Source organism: Cololabis saira, chromosome 8 (assembly GCF_033807715.1).
Source record: "Cololabis saira isolate AMF1-May2022 chromosome 8, fColSai1.1, whole genome shotgun sequence".
In the NCBI taxonomy this organism is placed as follows: domain Eukaryota; kingdom Metazoa; phylum Chordata; class Actinopteri; order Beloniformes; family Belonidae; genus Cololabis; species Cololabis saira.
Window position 1 is genome coordinate 8,524,093 of NC_084594.1, and position 19,774 is coordinate 8,543,866.

Sequence of the window (19,774 nt, forward strand, 5' to 3'; positions counted from 1 at the left end):
TTGCACTTAAGAAACTTAAGATTTGCTGCTGTCTTATGTAATTTATCTTTTTTTTCTAACATTTTTTCTAACACGTTGAATGTTAGAATAAATTATTCTTTGCCTAAATACTTTGAGGCATGTTCCTAGTTTTGCCACCACACATTAGAAGTTGTTTTATTTTTTGTTTGGTTGAATAAACTTGAAGAAATCATGGAAATCATTTCCACACATTTAATTTAAATTCAACATTAAGCATTTTAATTGTTTAAACCAAACACCATTAAATTTAGTTAACCAAATCTACTTAAAGGGAATGAAACTTTTTTTCTATGGTTTAATATGATCCTATTTAGATAAGTCTTTTCAACTTGTGAGATTACTAATGAGTTCAGATTACACTATAAATTTAAAGCAGCACTATGTAACTTTTCCACCTTAATCTAATATTTCATCATCATCATTGTGATGGTACATCAACTTCCAACAGGTTTAATGAACCTCTGTCATGGTCTGAGGGGTCTGTATCGCCTTCACTGGCACTATGTAACTTTGAGGTGGATGGTAGGAACCCTTCCACACTACTGGTAAAGCACTACCGCTTTTGTCCAAAGGAGCTGCCAAACTCAACAAAAGCTGAAAGTTACATTGTGCTGTTTAAGTTAATTTGACCCATTTAAATTTAGTTGGATTAAACTAAAGTATTAGTGCCAATCAAATGTACAATCAGTAAAACTGACATAATTCTACTGGGTTAAAGTAGAACAAAAATATTAAGTTGAACGAACTCAAATAAATAAGCTTGACACAAAGTATATTGGACTGAAACAAAAAAAAATGCTTGGTGTTGAAAAGGAGTAATTTGAATTTGTGGAAATGATTTCCATGATTTGTTTAGGCTCTAGTGGCCCTTTATTCAAGTCGCAGATAGAAAGGGGGTAGAGAGAGAGATCGGGGAGGACATGCAGCAAAGGTGGGCATGCCGGGATTCGAACCTGCGACCGCTGCAGGAGGACTGTAGCCTCAGTATATGAGCCGCTGCTTAACCCACTGCCCACTGATTTTTTTAAGTTAATTTAACAAATTTGAGTGCACTTTAATATAAAAAAAAATATGTAAAACTGAAACAGCACACATGGGACCCTGAATGGACCTTTATTCTGTCAGCCATCACACTGATACAAATATTGTGCTTGATCTACTTAAAAAAAAATAAGTCAAATTTTTGCATGAGATTATTATTATGTAGATCAAGAAAGACTAGTCTTTGTATAAACTACTTAATCTTTTTTATGTAAATAATACATTTTGCAAGTACAGTCAACTTAATTGTGTTAAGTTTACTTACTACTTATTTATCAAAATTAAGTTGACTTTACTTGTAAATGAATTTTGTACATACTAAAAATTAAGTAGTTTATACAAAGACTAGTCTTTCTTGATCTACATGAAAATCTCATGCGAAAAAGTTGCCTTAATTTTTTTAAAGTAGATCAAGAAAGATATTTTTAACTGTGGTGTTGTACTTAAACAAATAAACCATGTTTCACCTAAACGTTGGTCAATCTGCCCAATATATTAAAAGGTAAATACAACAAGATCATTGCTTGTTGTTTGTGTGTAAATGAACAGATTGCCTGGGATTACATAAATACTGCTTGTTAAGGAAAAAATGCACGATGTCTGTTTTTTTGAACAAATGCAGATTAAGTTCAAAACTAGATGTATTCATGTAAAGCAACAAACTTCATTTTTAATTGTTAATATCACAGATTTAAACATGTTATATTTACATGCGTTTAGATGTATTTTTTTCAGTGCAGAGTCTCTGTCCTGCAGGCTGTTACTAGGCGGTGGGCAGCACCAGGAAGCCGGTGAAAGTGTGTCCGGTGCTGCTCTGCGCCGTCACCAGGTGGTTGAACCTGGTGACCTGCAGAGACACCTCGTCCCCGGCCTGCAGCTGCAGCAGCGCAGAGCCAGACGTGACCAGGAAGCCGTCGGCCGTGTCGCACAGGGTCATGTGATCGGCGCTGCCCTTCATCAGCCTCAGACACACCTGGAGGAGGAGGAGGATAGGCAAGGCAAATTTATTTATAAAGCACATTTCACATGATGAGCATGGACTCAATGTGCTCAATCAGAATCAGATTTTATTGGCCAAGTTTGAACATTGCCTGAAAAGGAATTTGACTCTGGTAATTTCGCTCACTGTACCCAGATTTAAAAAATAGCAAACAGTAAATAAACAAATGTGGCACTTATTAACATATATACAATTAAAAAACTGAAAGGTGCAGCAGTGTGAGGTAGGCTCTAAATAACATATGTACAATTTTTAAAAGTGAAAGGTGCATGATCATTGTTGGTGCATTGTTGCAGCACGTGATAGTGCCATTAAATAACTGTTATTGTTATTGTCATAGCACGGTGATGGATTTCTCCAAGACTCTATTAATTGTGAGAGTTCATCAAAGCAACAGCTTGGGGGATAAATACAAATACATAAACAAACAAACAAACAACATTACAGGCTTACAATAAAAGAAACCGACAAAAATATGTCAAGAGAAAAACAACAATAATTCCATTTTAACAAAAGTGCGATCACCCAGCCAAACATGTAGAGTTTAGTCAAACGCCTGTGCAAAAAGGTAAGTTTTTAGTCTGCTTTTGAAAGAGGGCTGTTGGAGCAGACCTTAGTTCCTGCAGAGAGGAATTCCAGAGAGTGTAGTAGTGACTGAAGCACCATGAGCCGATCTAGTGTGAATTCTAGGTATGATGAGAAGACTCTTATTTGATGATCTAAGGGATCTGTCTGGTATGTATTCAGCATGTCAACCATGTAGGAGGGAGCTAAGCCATTCATAGATTTAAAGACAATAAGAAGCACTTTCAAATCTACTCTTTGTTTAAGGGAGCCAGTGAAGAGAGGATAAAACTGGAGTGATGTGTTCATACCGCTTGGTTTTTGTTAGAATTTGGCATTTGGCATTTTGAATAAGCTGGAGTTTATGTAACTCTTGCTTTGTTAGTCCTGCAAAAAGTGCATTGTAATAATCTAATCTACTGGAGATAAAAGCATGAACCAACTTTTCAGAGTCTGATTGTGACAGAAAGCATCTTACTTTAGATATATTTCTGAGATGATGAGAATACGGAGAATACGGCACTTCAGACGAATGAAACACGGGGGAAACGTCTGAAGAATGACCAAAGTACAGGTTACCAGACCAAACTCACTCTGCTCTTCACTGACGTGTGGAAACTGAAGAAATACACGCCGCTGGTGACGCAGGTGAACGTCCCGTTGGTCAGAGATTCTCCTTGAAACTGCGCGTCCAGGTCAGGCAGGATGTGTCTGTGGGAGATTTTCACGCACACCTGTTATTAATAATCGTTTCACAGCCAAACAGTCAATTTAACCTTTAGGACACTTGAAACTGATGAATCTGGAGCAGTCTTATAATTAGTTGGTTTAAAGGTGACAACATGATGGAAATAAGTTTCTTTCTACCAAAGTCTGTAGTCAAAATAACTTTTCTATTACCTGACATATAATCTGTGGGGAAAAAAAGGAAAAAACATGAACAAACAAACAACAAAACAAAAACAAAACATGCAGAGCAGGAAAGGCTGCAGTTCCTCTACCGACCACTAGGCTGTGTCATACCCACTAACGATAATGATACATTGTGCAAATACACTTAATCTGCCTGTAAATCTAAGTAAAATTGGTTAATTTTAGATAGTTTAAGAATACAAGACATCAAAGTCACTTATTTAGGTATTTATTTTAAAGTCAGAAGTGAACTGAGGTAGCGGCATCATTCACAATACAACCGAGCTGTTGCAACAACAGGAAAACCAGTGTTTGAAAAAGGTGTTTCCATAACTAAAAAAAGCACAGAAGTAAAATTATAAAACCATTAAAATAAATAAGAGAATAATAAAGAAAAATAGGAACTACTATTAAAAATGAAAAGTAGTTCCTACCAGCAGCGTGTCATTTAGACTAAATCTGAATAGTTTAGTTACTTTCCATCGTATTCCTGTTAATGATATTAATGATATAATCACCACAAATGACTGAAGTATCAAAGGTATCGATTATTTTCATTTGAGAATCGATTTTAGAGCGTACAGATCTGGTATCGGAAGCATCGATATTTCGGTATTGATCCACACATCACTAGTGGAAAGTACTAAAGCACCTGTCCAGAACCAGCTCTGGAACTGAGTTGATCTGCGTTGATTTCAGGGTTTAAATGTCCACATTTACAGCAGAATTAAACCTATTTAGAGTCTGGTTCAGAAGACGGTTTTGGTCTGTTCAGGGCGATGCTGGTAGGTTTGCATCGAGTCTGACCCGATACCGGGCGGCCAAGTGGAGCTCTGCTAGTCTCCGTTTCACCTCAGTACCTGATTAAGATGTTGGTTCGACACTTAAAATGAGGATATTTCTATGTGGCACTTGGTGTAATAGAAGTGATGGGTCAATTTAAGGGTCAAATGTACATTAGATGTAAGGCACATGTTTGTTGTTTTTTTTGTTTCTTTTTATTCTTATGTGGGATATGTTCTCTTTTTGTATATGTTTTCATTTAAAAGAGGACAGTGAACATCATATATGTTTATAATTTTGTGATGATATATTTGTTCTGTCGCAAAAATATTAATTAAAAACAAAAAAAAGGGTTATTTGGACAGATATGATCAGAATGGATGTAGCAAGTGAGCCGGCTAACTTTTGACATGAGGTGGGCGTGTTCCAACCAACCTCCTGGTCGTGTTTCACCTTTTAGATTAACCAGTTTCTGACTGAGTGTTGTTGGTTTTGAGTCTGAACCAGAACCAGAAGAAAGCACCGCGGTCGGCTTCTGCCTGAGAAATTAAGGCCCCGTTTCCACGTAGCAAAAACGGTGGCGTTTTCATGCGTTTTCGCCGTTCGTTTACACAAAAACGAAACTCAAAGTCACCAAAAACGATAATTTCTGAAAACGTCACATTATGCCACAGAAACGTCACCACACTGCAAAAACTCTAAATCTTAACAAGATTATTTGTCTCATTTCTAGTTAAAATGTTTCATTTTTAGTCAAAAAAAATCTCATTACACTTAAAACAAGAGTCATCACTGGAAAAAAGTGAAAATTTACTTGAAACAGGTGAAAATTGTCAAATAACAAGTTATTTATCTGGTGGTGACTCTTGTTTTAAGTGTAATGAGATTTTTTGACTAAAAATGAGACATTTTAACTAGAAATAAGACAAATATTCCTGGTAAGATTTTGAGTTTTTGCAGTGCAGCGTCATGTGTGCGACCTGTGTTTACAATTTGTTTGGCCACTGTGAATATTTTCTTGTATTTTACTTGTTTTATATTCTAAAGTCACACTTAAAAGTAACTCCACTTCTCTGTCACTCCAAACGAAAGACTCTCGTTCATCTTGGAAGTAACTGGAAGTTACTCGTGTCTTTTGTTGATGTTTTTTTCCAGGATTCTGATTGGCTAGCATGACTTTATCTTCTCGTTACACTGCCCCCTGTAGGTCTGGCTGCTCATAGCACCTTAACAGCGTATTTATTCGGGTAAATGATGGTATTTTTCAAAACGTAGAGGGGGAAATATCCGTTTTTGTAAATACCCAGCTATGTGTAAACGTGGCCTAAATCCCACACCTGCTTCCCTCTCCAAGACCTTAAAGCGTCTCACGTGTTGAAGTTGATGGGCGCGTCCAACTCTGGCGGTTGTGTCGTCATCATTTTGTAGGAGAAGAAAGATTTGAGATCGGTGGAAGGGCTGTAGGGTCTCCCCTTCTCTCCTTTGGGCCCTGGATATCCGGACGGGCCCGGCAGACCCACGTCCCCCTTCAGACCCGGCCGGCCCGGGGGGCCCCGGTCCCCCGACACTCCCTTTACGCCCCTGCCTGACAGCCCATCCTCACCTGCGCATAGAAATAATCATCATAACAAGCCCCTCGCAGTTAAAGCTGCAGCCCAGAATAAAAAAATAAAAAAAGATAACTGGAAATGATCATTTACTTTGTAGTACTTATGTAAGTTTCATGTCAGGTCAGCTCACCTGGATCTCCTTTCTCTCCTTTGAGGCCGTCCTTGCCGTTGGGTCCATGGATGCCTGGAATACCGGGAATCCCGTGAACTCCACCTCTGCAGGACGACTGCGTGGCAGCCGGGGCGGCGAGGACCAGGAGCAGCAACGCTGCAGCGCTGCAGCTCAGACACCGCCGGTCCTGAACACAAACCACAACCAGGTCCTGAACACAAAACACAACCAGGTCCTGAACACAAACCACCACAACCAGGTCCTGAACACAAACCACAACCAGGTCCTGAACACAAACCACCACAACCAGGTCCTGAACACAAACCACAACCAGGTCCTGAACACAAAACACAACCAGGTCCGGTACTATATATATATATATATATATACAGTACATACCAAATGTTTGGACACACCTTCACATCCAAAACAAATGGGGAAGTCTGTCCAAACTTTTGGTCTGTACTGCATATATGTGTGTGTATGTGTGTGTATATATATACAGGACTGTCTCAGAAAATTAGAATATTGTGATAAAGTTCTTTATTTTCTGTAATGCAATTAAAAAAACAAAAATGTCATACATTCTGGATTCATTACAAATCAACTGAAATATTGCAAGCCTTTTATTATTTTAATATTGCTGATTATGGCTTACAGTTTAAGATTAAGATTCCCAGAATATTCAAATTTTTTGAGATATGATATTTGACTTTTCTTAAGCTGTAAACCATGATCAGCAATATTAAGATAATAAAAGACTTGCAATATTTCAGTTGATTTGTAATGAATCCAGAATGTATGACATTTTTGTTTTTTTAATTGCATTACAGAAAATCACAATATTCTAATTTTCTGAGACAGTCCTGTGTGCAGATGTTGAATAAGTGAAACCCAGAAAAAAGCCACTAGAACTGATTGAAGTCTGAAATATGAGCCTTCAGGCTTCACGTCAATTTAAAAAAAAGATTTTCTTCATAAAAACACACTGAATATGATGTGATAATCAATCATCTGCACATGAATTCAGCCATAAGACAAATGTCTGCGTGAAACCCACAAATATGCATTTAAATTGAAGGCATTTGAATGCTGTCCTGGCTCTAACCCTCCGGCAGGAACACACAAACACAGATTTGAACCGTTTCAATTGCAAGAAAAGAAAAAAAGAATGCAACCAAATATATTAAACTCCTAAGATATATTTATCATCATACGCATTGTAAGTAGGGTAAAATAATCTCACCATGTGCAGTGATGAGGTCTGGCGTCTTGCAAGGACACGATTAATCCGTCTCCTTCAGAGTCTCAGATGTGATTCAGTCGTGAAGAAAACGGGAAGTGAAACATCTCGAAGCAGCAACAGAATAAGATGTTTATGAAATCTGCAGATTTGTTTTCTCTTTTTTTTTCACAAATAAAATTGATACATAAAAGTAATTAATCACTAAAGCCAATGGAGCTCAGTAGGTAGAGTAATCATCTCCTTTTGCTTGTTGATCTGCTGGGATTCACTTAACCTGCAAATGTTTCTGACGTAAAGAGACTGGGGGTCTTTCCTCTGGGACACAAAACCATCAGTGGACTTTAGAAATGACAAAGTTCTGCAGCAAATACTAAAAATTTAGCCTTGGTAACTTGAATAAACCCAAAACTGCTGAGAGCAGCAAAATAACAGCCAGATGTGCAGACTGGGACTCTACTCAAAAAAGATGAACACTGACCTTAAAGATGTTTTTGTCAACTCGAATCGTAAGAATGAATCATCCTTTGTGCCTTAAAATCATTATGCTTCCTTTGTTTCATGGTTATTCTGCATCAAGACGCCTCATGTATGTTGTGACCCTTTTGCACGCAACTGTTTAATTAAATCTACTGAAATCTGGAACAAAAAAGTATACATTTTCCATCACATTGTCCTTATTCTCCGTTGGCTTTCCTTCAGACTCTGTTCCTGGGTAGAGATACTATACAGAGGCCTTAATTTGATCAGTTAATAGTAGGGATGCACGATATGTGTTTTTTCAAGCCGATACCGATAACGTCCTGCTTCTTAAGACCGATACCGATAACATATTCATATTTATTAATTTTTTTAATGTATATTCACCTGTAGTTTGTGCACACCTGGAGACAAAAGAGATGGAAGAAAAACTGTGCAATCTTTACTGGAACTTTTATTATTGGATATCGGACCTATTTTTAATATTACCGGATTTATTGATATAGGGAGTTAATCTGTGGAACAACTGCAAAGATGAAATGAAATCCTGCAAATCACTAAGTAAGTTTAAACAAATCTTTAAAATCAATACTCTTTATGGATACAAAACGGAAATGGACACATGAACTGACAGCCAGTGACCAAAGTGCCTTGCTCAGCTGAACCACTTTTTCTTTTCTTTTATGCTTTTCTTTTAGAAGTTCTGTGAAATGAAGAAATTGTAAAAACAGAACATTAGAAGGGGTAGGACTAAAAAAGTTTTTTGAAACTTCATCCTACACCCTTTCAAACAGGAAATATTTATCTACATATAGATTTGTCTCTTTAATTTGCTTTGTTTTGCTTATGTTTTTTTTTTTTTTTTTTTTAAGATTTTTTTGGGCTCTAGTGGCCCTTTATTCAAGCTGCAGATATGAAAGGGGGTAGAGAGAGAGATAGGGGATGACATGCAGTAAAGGTGCGCAGGCCGGGATTCAAACCTGCGACCGCTGCAGGAGGACTGTAGCCTCAGTATATGAGCCGCTGCTTAACCCACTGCGCCACCGAGCGGCCATGTTTTTTTTTTTTTTCTCGGTATATACATTTTATGTATTCTGATTATTTTTTTGTTTTTGTTTTAACCGGTTTGAATAAATAATTAAATGAAAAAATTAAATATGACACCATAATTCCTGATATCGGCCTGATAAATTCAGATTCAGACGACTTTATTAATCCCTTTGGGAGGTTCCCTCGGGGAAATTGACATCTCCATCTCACTCACACAGCACTGTCATATACAAATCAAACACCCATATAAAGATGAAAAGATAACAAATTTAAAAGAAAAATAGAAATTAATAATAAAAAAGAAAAAAAAGAGCAGTACCAAAGGAATCAATAAATATCGGATCGATATTTATCGCGCACCCTTAGTTAAGAGTTTAAAGAAGAATATGGTACCCTCACTGCCCCCCCAATAACCTGTGCCAGAAAAATATTTGCTGCAAGATCAAATAAATGCAAAAACAGCTGACTTTAAAAGGTTTTTGCCAAATTATGTCCGTAACCATTAAAGTATGTGCAGACAGGGGAAAATAAATAAATGCAAAAATGACATTTTAGTGAGATGTTTAACTCGGTCAACCATTAGACTTGATGTCGACGTTGATCTGGGGCTCGTGTTCACTTGTACTTCGTTACCAGGAAGACTGACTGAGCAGCATCATCTTCATCCTCTTCATCATCTTCATCATCTTCATCAAGCCGCATGGACGCTGCAAGTTAAACCAGAACTTCAGGGTCTGTTTTAATTCTCTAACTGGTCACATGCAGACGCTCTGTTTATGGGCTGTTTGATTTCCCTGCAGGTGGCCACGTCCCCTTTTCTCTGGCACGCTTTTCCAGTAATTCTCAGATTTTTTTTTGGTCATCTGAGGACACAGAAGTGAAATAGTTCAACGTGAAGTCAGGAAAAAAACGATGATGAAGCATGAAAGAACCTTGATCTAACTTGGATTCATGCTCCCACTTTGTTCTGTTTTTCTCTGAACTTCCTCTTTCTTGCCGTCGCCTTGTTTGACCTCAGTGCAGATGTCAGCGTCTGTGCCACTAAACTTTTGATTTCCTCAGTCATCGGGCCGGTGTTTATTTGTTTTTAATAGCCGCTTCCTGCAAAATCTGCTGGCTGGCAAATTTACTGTATTTCTCGGATCCTCTTTCCATTTTCGACCCGTTTTCTCAGCTTAAATTTGCAGTACGAGGCCTTTTATTTTCTACTTTTCAGAACAAGCTGGTCATTGCATTTTAACAAATTACCAAGGCAAGATAAAAATAAGAATGAACTGCTTTTATGCAGTAATTTGCTATAAAATCTGAGTCGTTAAGCTAATAAAACACAATGAATTATCATTTCTTTTGTCTTTATCGAACGCATCCATTAAACATTCACGCCGCTCCTGGACTTGGTGGGAAAACTTTCTGTAGGAGTTTTTAGTACCTCTGGATCGAACCTGCTCTCAGTCTGGGGACGTTTATGTCCATTTACAGGATTTCTGGGTCACCAGACTTTACTCCACATCATCCCTGAGGTCGGGGGTCGTCAATCATGACATAGTCGCTCCGAAAGGCGTTTTTTATTTTTCCTGTGGCAGATTCACGTCATACTGCTTCAGCTTCAGCTGGGCAGCCTCCCTAACGTTGTCCTATTTTGGTAAATTTCCCCTCAATTAGAGGTGCAGACCCTAAACCACCGTGCCTCAGACCTGGGAGGATGTCTGGATGATAGTAAACTTAGGCTTTGTTGCGTCGTACACGGTCCGGGATAATCTTCCTGAATAACTCAACTTTTGATTCAAAAATGAAAATATAAAACCAAAATAAAAGTTCACTAAATCTGACATATGGATAACTTAACAAAATATTCCGTTCAAGAGGGCAGGTATTGAATTAGCAACTTCTTTAACCGATAATATCGTTCACTGTAAATGTAAATAGGAGCGTTTGTGGCCAAATAAGCAGCCGAGTGTGGAAAGTGAACTTCTGGGAGGGAACTCGGACGGAGATGAAAAACGTCGACATGCTGATGAACAGAAGCTTAAGCTGCATTCATGTTGAACATGAATAATGCTGTAGTTGTCATGTATGAGCTCTTATTGTGAAACTGTGGTCCATAGTTTCAGAGATTGCACCCTCACTTACTGGAGTCATAAATCATCTTCTGGCATAAATCAGGTTTGAATAATAATGTCACTTACATTTTTATTGCTCCTGATTTTTCTGGCTTTCAGGTTTTACAGACTAGACTGCAAACCTTTAGGCCCAACTCTAGTGTGGTTGTTCATGGTATCCCATTTGGAAACAAGAGTGGTGTACCACAGGGTATATACTTGGTACTCTGGGTTTTTGTTTTTTCCCAATTCCTTATACCCCTCTTTGGGTTATTTAGGTATTTTCATATCATATTTTCATTTAGTTTCCTTTCAGAAAGATTTCATTGAACAAACAGATGGCAAAAAATGACTTTTGGCATGAATGGCATCCAACTGTTGATCTCTGCCTTTTATATCATGAATCTATATCTTTTAATCAACCAAAATAAGTTTTTTGCCTCTTGCAATCATCATTTCTAAAAAGTGTACCTTTGTTTATGTGTCTGTCATTGTCATTCTAGTGTCCAGTGTCCCTCCTCTGACCCAAAAACATTCATCTTGAGGGTGCTGTGTTAACACAAGCTCATTGGCAGAGTTACTGGTGCTGAGCTATTTTTTCTGCATGAAGTTATACTTGTCAACTGTAAATACTTTTTAAGCCCATTTAATTAAGTAATAAAGATACAATCATAAGGAATAACTCATCCTTTAAAAATAGCATTAACAGTATTTTGTAATGAAGACTCATTACTTTTACTAAACTATATTTACACTGAAAAACATTTGCTTTTAAGTAACTGTTTTTTTTAAATACTGTATTCGAATGGGGGGGAAACAATCAGCTCCAGCTCTTTGTGTTCTCGTCAGGATGAATCAAAAGTAGAAATATGGCACAAATAAGTAAATAAGACGTCTGACACACATTTTGGTTGTTTTTTTTAATCTCTTTTTGTAGTTTATTGTGTTGATCAGTTCAAATACATTTCAAATACATCTCCTGCTGAGCAGAATACACATTATTAACTTTTATGCGCTGAAATAGTTAAAAAATGACCATCTGTTTTAAAGTCACATGTCAATAAAATTTGTGGGTGTGGCCTAAAGATAATCTTCAACCTGTGTCTTCTTTGGAAGTGCAATATATTTGTAAATTTAAATAATGTCAATACTATATGAACAAGTTAAGATTACAAATATGAAATTTCCTATGTTTACGTTTCAGTCGTGATAAACAGTAGGGGGCGCTCGAACCAGAAGGGTTGCATCTCGTCATTCCCGACCGTTTGAACATTTTCTTGGAAATATTTTTCTTGACATTTGAAAAAAAGTAAAAAGAACAATAAAATAGTCTGAAGTTGTCCGTCCGAGTTTCACAATAATTGTCACAATTGAGGAAAATTCTTAACAGAACTTTGATCGAACAATATGTTTCTAAGCTGCTTGACAATAAAGTTTGTGGGCATGTCCAGAAGTTACTTTTGCGATGTAATGATCAAAAATCTTGGTACAAGTCAGTAGACGTCTCCGTGGCAGAACAAATTTCTCCAATCAGAGGTGACGAGTGGGCCGAGATTAACATTTGGAATTTGGTACGTTTGTGATTTCTGTGAACCCGCTTGGACCTCAACGAATTTCTCATTTACATTTCTCCCACCTCCAAGTAAAGATCCAGATTTTCATTTAACAAGAGAGAATTTGCAGGCAGTTCAAATAAAATGCAACAACCTCAAACTGTGACCAAAATGTTAATTGTAAAAGTGAAAGACACCTGAGACAGGAAGGGAAGAAGGTTGTTTTGTTAGTGCGAGTGCAGCAGGAACCCGGAGAAGACGCTGTAGCCGTTGGGCTTCCCCGTCATTCCTTTGTAGTCTTTTGTCTCCAGCCACACCTCCTGCTCTTTCGACAGGTAGACGGCCAGCCCACCTGAAGTTACCTGGAAGCAGTTTAGAGTCATGACATGAAGTACACGCCCACAAAACCTTCAGTTAAGGTCAGATCCTCACAGGCTGCAGATTTACACTTTTCCACTAGTACCTACTCAGCCTGACTCGACTCCCCTCAGTTTGGCGCTTTTCCACCAGGGATCTAACGTGCTGAGTAGAAACTTTTTCTGTAACTACTCGTCATTACACTACATGCCACCGATTGGTCAGGCGGTTGGCCAATCAGATGTCGTTAGGATTAGTTAGGATGTGACATCATTTCAAGAGCGACTCGCCGCTTGAAGCCTTTTCTCCCTCCGTTGTTTTAATTTTATATTGAATTCAAGCAGCAGATATCAACTCATCCATGTTCTCCGTCTTCGGTGTCTTACTTCTTCGTTTGTGTCGCACAATCGAGTACGTCACAGCAGCTTCGCTCCAACCTGCCTGCTTCTGATCTAGGTGCTGGATTGTAGTGGAAAAGAAACCGGGCCGAGTTGAGATAAGTAGAGCTGAGATGAGTAGAGCCGACGCAAGGCGAGTTGAGAGGAGTGATGAGGCGAGTGAAGTCGAGACGAGGCGAGTCGAGACGAGGCAAGGCGAGTCGAGGCAAGGCGAGTGGAGTCGAGACTAGACGAGTGGTGACGAGGCGAGGCGAGTGGAGTGGAGTCGAGACGAGTGGAGACGAGACGAGACTAGTGGAGACGAGGCGAGGCGAGTGGAGTTGAGACGAGTGGTGACGAGGCGAGGCGAGTGGAGTGGAGTCGAGACGAGTGGTGACGAGGCGAGGCGAGTGGAGTGGAGTCGAGACGAGTGGAGACGAGACGAGACTAGTGGAGACGAGGCGAGGCGAGTGGAGTTGAGACGAGGCGAGTGGAGTTGAGACGAGGCGAGTGGAGTCGAGACTAGACGAGTGGTGACGAGGCGAGGCGAGTGGAGTGGAGTTGAGACGAGGTGAGGCAAGGCGAGACGAGTCGAGTCGAGGCAAGGAGAGACGAGTCAAGGCGAGACGTAGCGAGGCGAGTGGAGTGGAGTGGAGTCGAGACGAGGCGAGTGGAGACGAGACTAGACGAGTGGTGACGAGGCGAGGCGAGTGGAGTGGAGTTGAGACGAGTGGAGTCGAGACGAGACGAGTGGAGACGAGGTGAGACGAGTCAAGGCGAGACGTAGCGAGGCGAGTGGAGTGGAGTGGAGTCGAGACGAGGCGATTGGAGTCGAGACGAGTCAAGAGGAGGCGAGACGAGGCAAGGCGAGACGAGGAGAGTCGAGATGAGGTAAGACGAGGCGAGTCGAGGCAAAGCGAGTGGAGTCGAGATGAGGCGAGTGGAGTCGAGTTGAGGCGAGTCGGACTAAGTAGGTTTTTGTGGAAAAGCACCATTAGAGTTTACTGGTTTATGCTACAAAATAAAGCGCACAGCTTTCAAACCTGCTGATTACCACCACTACAGTGGGCACCTAAAGTGGCAAGTGAAGGGGTCAATGCCCATCGTGGACCCAAACACAAACATCGCAACATGAGCCTCGTGCTCATACCTGTCTCTTGTGGTGCCGGTGGTCGCAGAAGGACATCACCAGCGAGCTGTCGCGCTTCATCAGCACGCAGAGTCTGTCCTCCAACGATGCGTGGAAGACGAAGTAGTACGTCCCCGGGACCCGACACCTGCAGCACAACACGCACTTCTCAGTTCAGACGCTCGCCGCCGAGCGCCGGCAAGGTTTTAATGACAGAAACACGACCAAGAGAACCAAAAACTGGGCATTCTCGCCTGAAGCGTCCGGTGTTGGTGTCGTAGCCGCCGTCGATGTTGGTGATGACTTTGGTGAAGCGGATAACGCTGTTTCTGTCCGGGTACTCGCTGGTTCCCCTCGCCACGCTGAAGGCCACCTGCTGCTGGACCCCGGCGGTCCTGCGGAACCAAACGTTAGCCTCAAATCTGACTCTGCATCAGTGATAAATGCCTGTAGAAGAAGAACTTCCTCTGATTACATACCCGTGTTCCCCGGTGTCTCCTGGAGCTCCAATGAATCCCCACGTTCCTGGTTCCCCGGGTTCTCCGCTCTGGCCTCGTTTCCCGGGGTATCCCAGCTGGCCCGGGTCGCCCGGTGCACCTCTCCCAGGCCCGGAGGTTTGACTCCCCAGAGCTCCTGCAGAGAACAGGTGGTTGGATGCAGCTTGTTTCTAAAGAGCAGGTTCTGTCACGACAGCCGGATCTGCAGAGACGTTCACGGACTCTAACGGTTAAATTCCTCAGGGAGGAGCACGTTAAATGTGAGAACTTTTATTGCTCTGGTCACCTGGTCTGATCTTCAGTTAAACTTTCCACCTGTGAAAAATCTTTCTCTCTGCAAGATGTTGCACTTTAGTTTGAACCTGATGCAGAAACGTTGCTGCTGCATTTCCACCTTTGTATTTCCTGTGTCCACGCACTAAAAACTGATCTGCTGATCTGCTAATTGATCTGCTGATGATCAATTAGAATGCTGATTGGTCAGTTAATCAAGTACTGATTGATCAGTTAATCGAGTGTTGATTGATCAGTTAATAGAGTGCTGATTGATCAGCTCATCGAGTGCTGATTGATCGGTTCGAGTCCCGATTGATCAGCTCATCGAGTGCAGATTGATCAGTTCATCCAGTGCTGATGATCAGCTCATCGAGTACTGATGATCAGTTCGCCCGCAACTTGACTTCTTCAATCCAAATAAAGCAGAAAAGGAAACATCGTCTTAGTTCAAATGTTTTCCTTTTTCTTTTTACTTCACTTCTGTGAAACAAATGACGGCATAATAATAATATTGATAATAATAATAATAATCATAATCATAATCATAATAATAATGTAGTTTGTCTGATATTGAGACGATTCAGACGATTTTTATTATTCAATGTTTTTTTCAGAAGCAAAGAAAAGAAAATCACATGCTTTGTTGAGAGAAACGTGTCTGAAATAGTTTCAGCCCTCAAATCAAAATCATTTCATTTGTCATGAATCATAACTGTAGACTGTGAGAGATACCTGGCTCTCCTTTCTCTCCCTTCTCTCCATCCCGGCCGTCTCTGCCAGGAAGCCCGGGAATACCTGAGGGCCGACACACACATCAGAACACAGGTAAACACACACACACACACACACACACACACACACACACACACACACACACACACACACACACACACACACACACACCTGGCATCCCAGGCATCCCTCTGGCCGGACACGTCTCCACGGCGACCGAGAGAGGTGTGGCCAACGAGAGCAGGGCTCCGACCACGAGAAAACTACGACCGAACATGACGGAGAACCTGAGGAGGAGAGGAGGAGAAAAAGAGAGAGTGGTGATAACAGAGAGGTCGGAAAACAGAAAGAATGAAAGAGGAGAAAAAAGATGAGAAGAGGGGGAGAAAATGGAGAGCAGGAGAGAGGGAATGGCACAGGACAGGTGAGGGAGGAAACAAGTAAAAGAATCATGAGAAGAAGAGAAAAAGGAGAGCCGAAGATAAAGAAACAAGGGGAGAAGGTGATAAAAGAGAAGATGAAAGTGAAGAAAAGACAAGTTTTCTAAAACATTAAAAGAAATGAAAGAAAACTGAACTCGGTCACAAATGTAACAAAAGTCTTAAGCTCTTAAATCCCGACTACTGCAACCAGTCATTTCCCATCAATACCTTTGAACTGAATCCGAAACTCACCTGAGAAAATAAGAAAAGCCGCCTGGGAGAGTTGAAGACGGCTCACAGCGTCTCCAGAACCTCGCAGCCGCCAGATGAGGAAGACGAGAACAAAACCAAAGATTCAGCAGGTTTCACGTCACTGGTGAAGTTCTGGGCCGCCGGGTTGCAGTTCTGCATTTCTGGGAGGTCACGGACCGCCGCGGGGGGTCGGGGGGGGTCAGCAAATAGACGTTAACCACAGAGCTGGAGCCCGGTCCCTGCCAGAGGGTCATGAATGGATCTGTACCTCATAGATGGAGACGTTGACATGCTGATGAATTAAAAACATCGGCAAGTGAAGGGCTTTTCCTTATTTCAGCCTGCTGTGACACTTAACACCCAACTCCTCCGGCACATGAGCCCTGGATTTCTGTGTGGAATTGTGGGGGATCCACCTTTAAAACCACCTTAAATTCAATAATAAAACTTCATCGAATCATCAATAAGGCTGATTACTACGCTCACACAGATCCATTTTTTTTTTTTTATAAATTCTCATGTTATCAAATGTTATGATTTGTTTTATTATAAAATCATTATGTTCAGAGCAAAATCAAAAATGCTCCCTGACTCAATACAGAGGTTTTTTTCAATTCAGGAAACTCCCTATTATCTTACAGGTGTCTGCAATTTCACTGTACAAAAAGCTAAAAAAGGTATGAAAAGGAGATGTGTCTCCATCATTGGAGTTAAATTCTAGAATGATGCCAACATGAATTTAAAAAAATGTCATTCTCTTTTGGTTTTTAAGAAAAAGGTTTGTAAAGCTATTTTTGAAGCTTATAAGTGCGATTGACTATCTGTAAATGTTTCTTTGCTTTTCTGTTGTTTCTTTGCCTTTTGTTGTTTCTTTGCTTTTCTGTTGTTTCTTTGCTTTTCTATTCTCTTTTTGGTTTTCTGGAGGTCGGTAGCCACAAAAAGATAGTTGATAATAAAGGATAGGCTTTTATAAGCAGTTTGTTTCAGCCTGTGCCTTTTCAGTCATTGTTCAACACGTGATTATTGGTTTTGTGTGAAATTTTAATGCTGTGCACAATGTTTTTTGGTGTTGTGTTTTGTGTCGTCATGACTGAATAAACTTCATTCATTCATTCATTCATTCATTCATTTGATCGCCAACTCCCCGTGTTTCTAATTCCTGACGGGTTTATTCTACTTCAGCTTTTTTTAGGTGGAAATGTTTCAGATGTGCTTAAATGTTACCCCATGCCTCCTCAGTTCACTCAGTAAATGCACCATACACTTGAAAAAGTAATTTATTTGCTTGTTTTTTTGTTTGTTCTCCCCCTCAAGTTCTATGCTTAACCCATTTTTGTATTTGTTTATAAAAATTTTATATGAATCTTGTGATAAGATTTTCCACTCAAAACCGAAAGGTAGTTGCAAGTAAAACCATTTAATTAAAAAAAAGTATTTGGTCTTCTATTTGTTGGTGAATATGAACCAACATATGTGATTTCTATTACTGAAAATTAAAAAGAGGTAAAACTAAACAGTTGTGGCCCCCAGTTTCCCCTCTGATGCTTCTTCTTCTCCTCCGTCCTCAGAACCAGTCCAGAAAAAAAGAAAAAGAAAGCCGAGACATTTAAAAAACAAAAAGACATGTTGATTACTCACAACTGAGGAAATCTAAGGTCACTAGCAATCTGTAACTGGGAGGAGTCGTGCAATTGTATTTAATTTGATCACATTTTCATTCACGATTCAGACCTGGATGTATTTATTTTGAGTAAAACTAAACCTGATGGAGATGGAGAGCTGAAAATCACACGTTGTTTTTGTTCATATTTACGCCAAAAAAAGATTGATATTTTATGAAGGTTCACAGATGTTTAACACTCTTCTGCAGCAGGAAGAGGTCGTGTGAAGACGAGCTAAAGAAGCAAACATTTACAATAAAGAAGAAGTACAAAAAGCAATTTCACTTCCTTGTCCACCAGCTCTTTACCAAGCTGCTGATGAAAATCTAATTAATGTTTGAGCAAATTTTACACGAGAAAAGTTTGACCTTTAAGACCTTTTAGTTTTTTTCTACAAACATCTCTCCTCAGTGATGGTAATGTCCTGGATGTGTATAAAGGCATTTCAGATTCAGCTGTATTAGATATAATTAGGAGGTGACTGATGATGCTGCTGCAGAATATTAAACTACATCACCATGACAACGGGATTACAATTGAATAGTTTTTTCCAGTGTTTACTAAGGATGAAATAGTTGCTGCTTCATGATTTTTTCTTTTATGCAAACTTCATAAAATCCTATCAAGAGGTGACTTGAAGCCAACACCTTCATAATTCATAAACCGAATATCCAACTGAGGCTTTCTCAAAGAACGAATCCATCTTGTGCATAAAAACAAAATTTAAAAAAGCAATAATTATAATAAAAAAAGTAACAATAAAATAATAGTATTATTAAAAGCATCTCATCTTGTGTTAGAAACACCGAACTTGGAGCAACGAGTGACTGACGCCTGGTCTCGCTGGGTCCTTCTGCAGATCCATCTCTTGCACATCTTCCTGCTGCAGAAGACGCTACAATGCTAAAATGGTGAAGCATTCATAGACAGCCAGATGTAAAGAATATGAAACTTATTCCAACTGGCTTTTCCTCCTTCAATGCAATTTTAGCTTCGGATTAGCCTGTTAATGTGGCCCCAGAGGACGTAATTTGCAGACATTTTTCAGAACAGTTTTGTTTATTAAGGGTGCTTTCACACCTGTACCGTTTCAAGCAGTTGTTCCGATACAGGGAACGTTTCCCCCTAAAGATCGGAACGTTTGGTACATGTGAACACAGCAATCGCGCTCTGAAACGGTACAAAACAAGCGATCCGAGATCACCTAGGAGAGGTGGTCTCGGCCCGATTCCAATCGAGACCTGAAACGGTTCATTTTTTTTATTTGTAGTGAGAACATGATCCACACAGCAACCGACACAACTCCATTCATTTGTTTATTTCGGCAAATTTCACATAATAATGCGAATGTCTACTTTTTTATTAGCAGCATTTGGCGACGGTGGAAGGAAAAATCAACCTCTTGGAGAAAGTACGATGCTCTGAAGGAGACTGAAGGCCGATAACGTCACAATGACTGACACTTTCATTCATTTCACTATTAACTAATACTTTCTGAACAAATATGGAATTGTAAGGGCTCCTGAGCAGTTTAGCTTTATTTTCTATTTTGAACTTTAGCTTTGAACTGTGATGGCGTTAAAACGTGACCAGTGAGACGAGC

The 19,774-nt window shown here is 40.0% G+C and overlaps 2 protein-coding genes across 3 annotated transcripts; both read right to left on the minus strand.

Annotated features, from left to right (window-relative positions):
* Positions 1 to 1,702: 1,702 nt before the first annotated feature.
* Positions 1,703 to 7,407, minus strand: LOC133449259 (complement C1q subcomponent subunit C-like). 2 transcript variants are annotated; one of them, XM_061728392.1, is made up of 5 exons: positions 7,290 to 7,407; positions 6,062 to 6,230; positions 5,693 to 5,924; positions 3,220 to 3,337; positions 1,703 to 2,035 (listed from the first exon to the last, which is right to left on the minus strand). In XM_061728392.1, exons 1-5 carry the CDS (start codon positions 7,290 to 7,292, stop codon positions 1,826 to 1,828), a joined length of 732 nt encoding a protein of 243 aa, XP_061584376.1. In that variant the 5' UTR covers positions 7,293 to 7,407; the 3' UTR covers positions 1,703 to 1,825. The 2 variants fall into 2 exon arrangements, with proteins under 2 accessions (XP_061584376.1, XP_061584375.1); XM_061728391.1 differs by having other exon boundaries at positions 6,062 to 6,254; positions 7,290 to 7,337.
* A 4,422-nt stretch (positions 7,408 to 11,829) lies between these two features.
* Positions 11,830 to 16,615, minus strand: LOC133449260 (complement C1q subcomponent subunit C-like). Its single transcript, XM_061728393.1, has 7 exons — positions 16,511 to 16,615; positions 16,008 to 16,123; positions 15,837 to 15,899; positions 14,811 to 14,964; positions 14,586 to 14,726; positions 14,353 to 14,479; positions 11,830 to 12,830 (listed from the first exon to the last, which is right to left on the minus strand). The coding sequence occupies exons 2-7, from the start codon at positions 16,111 to 16,113 to the stop codon at positions 12,696 to 12,698; spliced, it is 726 nt and encodes a 241-aa protein (XP_061584377.1). The 5' UTR covers positions 16,114 to 16,123; positions 16,511 to 16,615; the 3' UTR covers positions 11,830 to 12,695.
* Positions 16,616 to 19,774: the final 3,159 nt, after the last annotated feature.

Bases quoted from the DNA above. Each gene is read 5' to 3' on its own strand.
- LOC133449259 (XM_061728391.1), bottom strand. The intron at 5,925-6,061 runs GTGAGCTGACCT...TTCTATGCGCAG, and splicing joins AGGAGAGAAAGGAGATCCAG to GTGAGGATGGGCTGTCAGGC. The intron at 3,338-5,692 runs GTGAGACGCTTT...AATCTCCCACAG, and splicing joins GCGCCCATCAACTTCAACAC to ACACATCCTGCCTGACCTGG.
- LOC133449260 (XM_061728393.1), bottom strand. From the start codon at position 16,113: ATGTTCGGTCGTAGTTTTCTCGTGGTCGGAGCCCTGCTCTCGTTGGCC. The intron at 14,965-15,836 runs GTATCTCTCACA...TGTTCTCTGCAG, and splicing joins GGGAGAGAAAGGAGAGCCAG to GAGCTCTGGGGAGTCAAACC. The intron at 14,727-14,810 runs GTATGTAATCAG...TTGGTTCCGCAG, and splicing joins GGAGACACCGGGGAACACGG to GACCGCCGGGGTCCAGCAGC.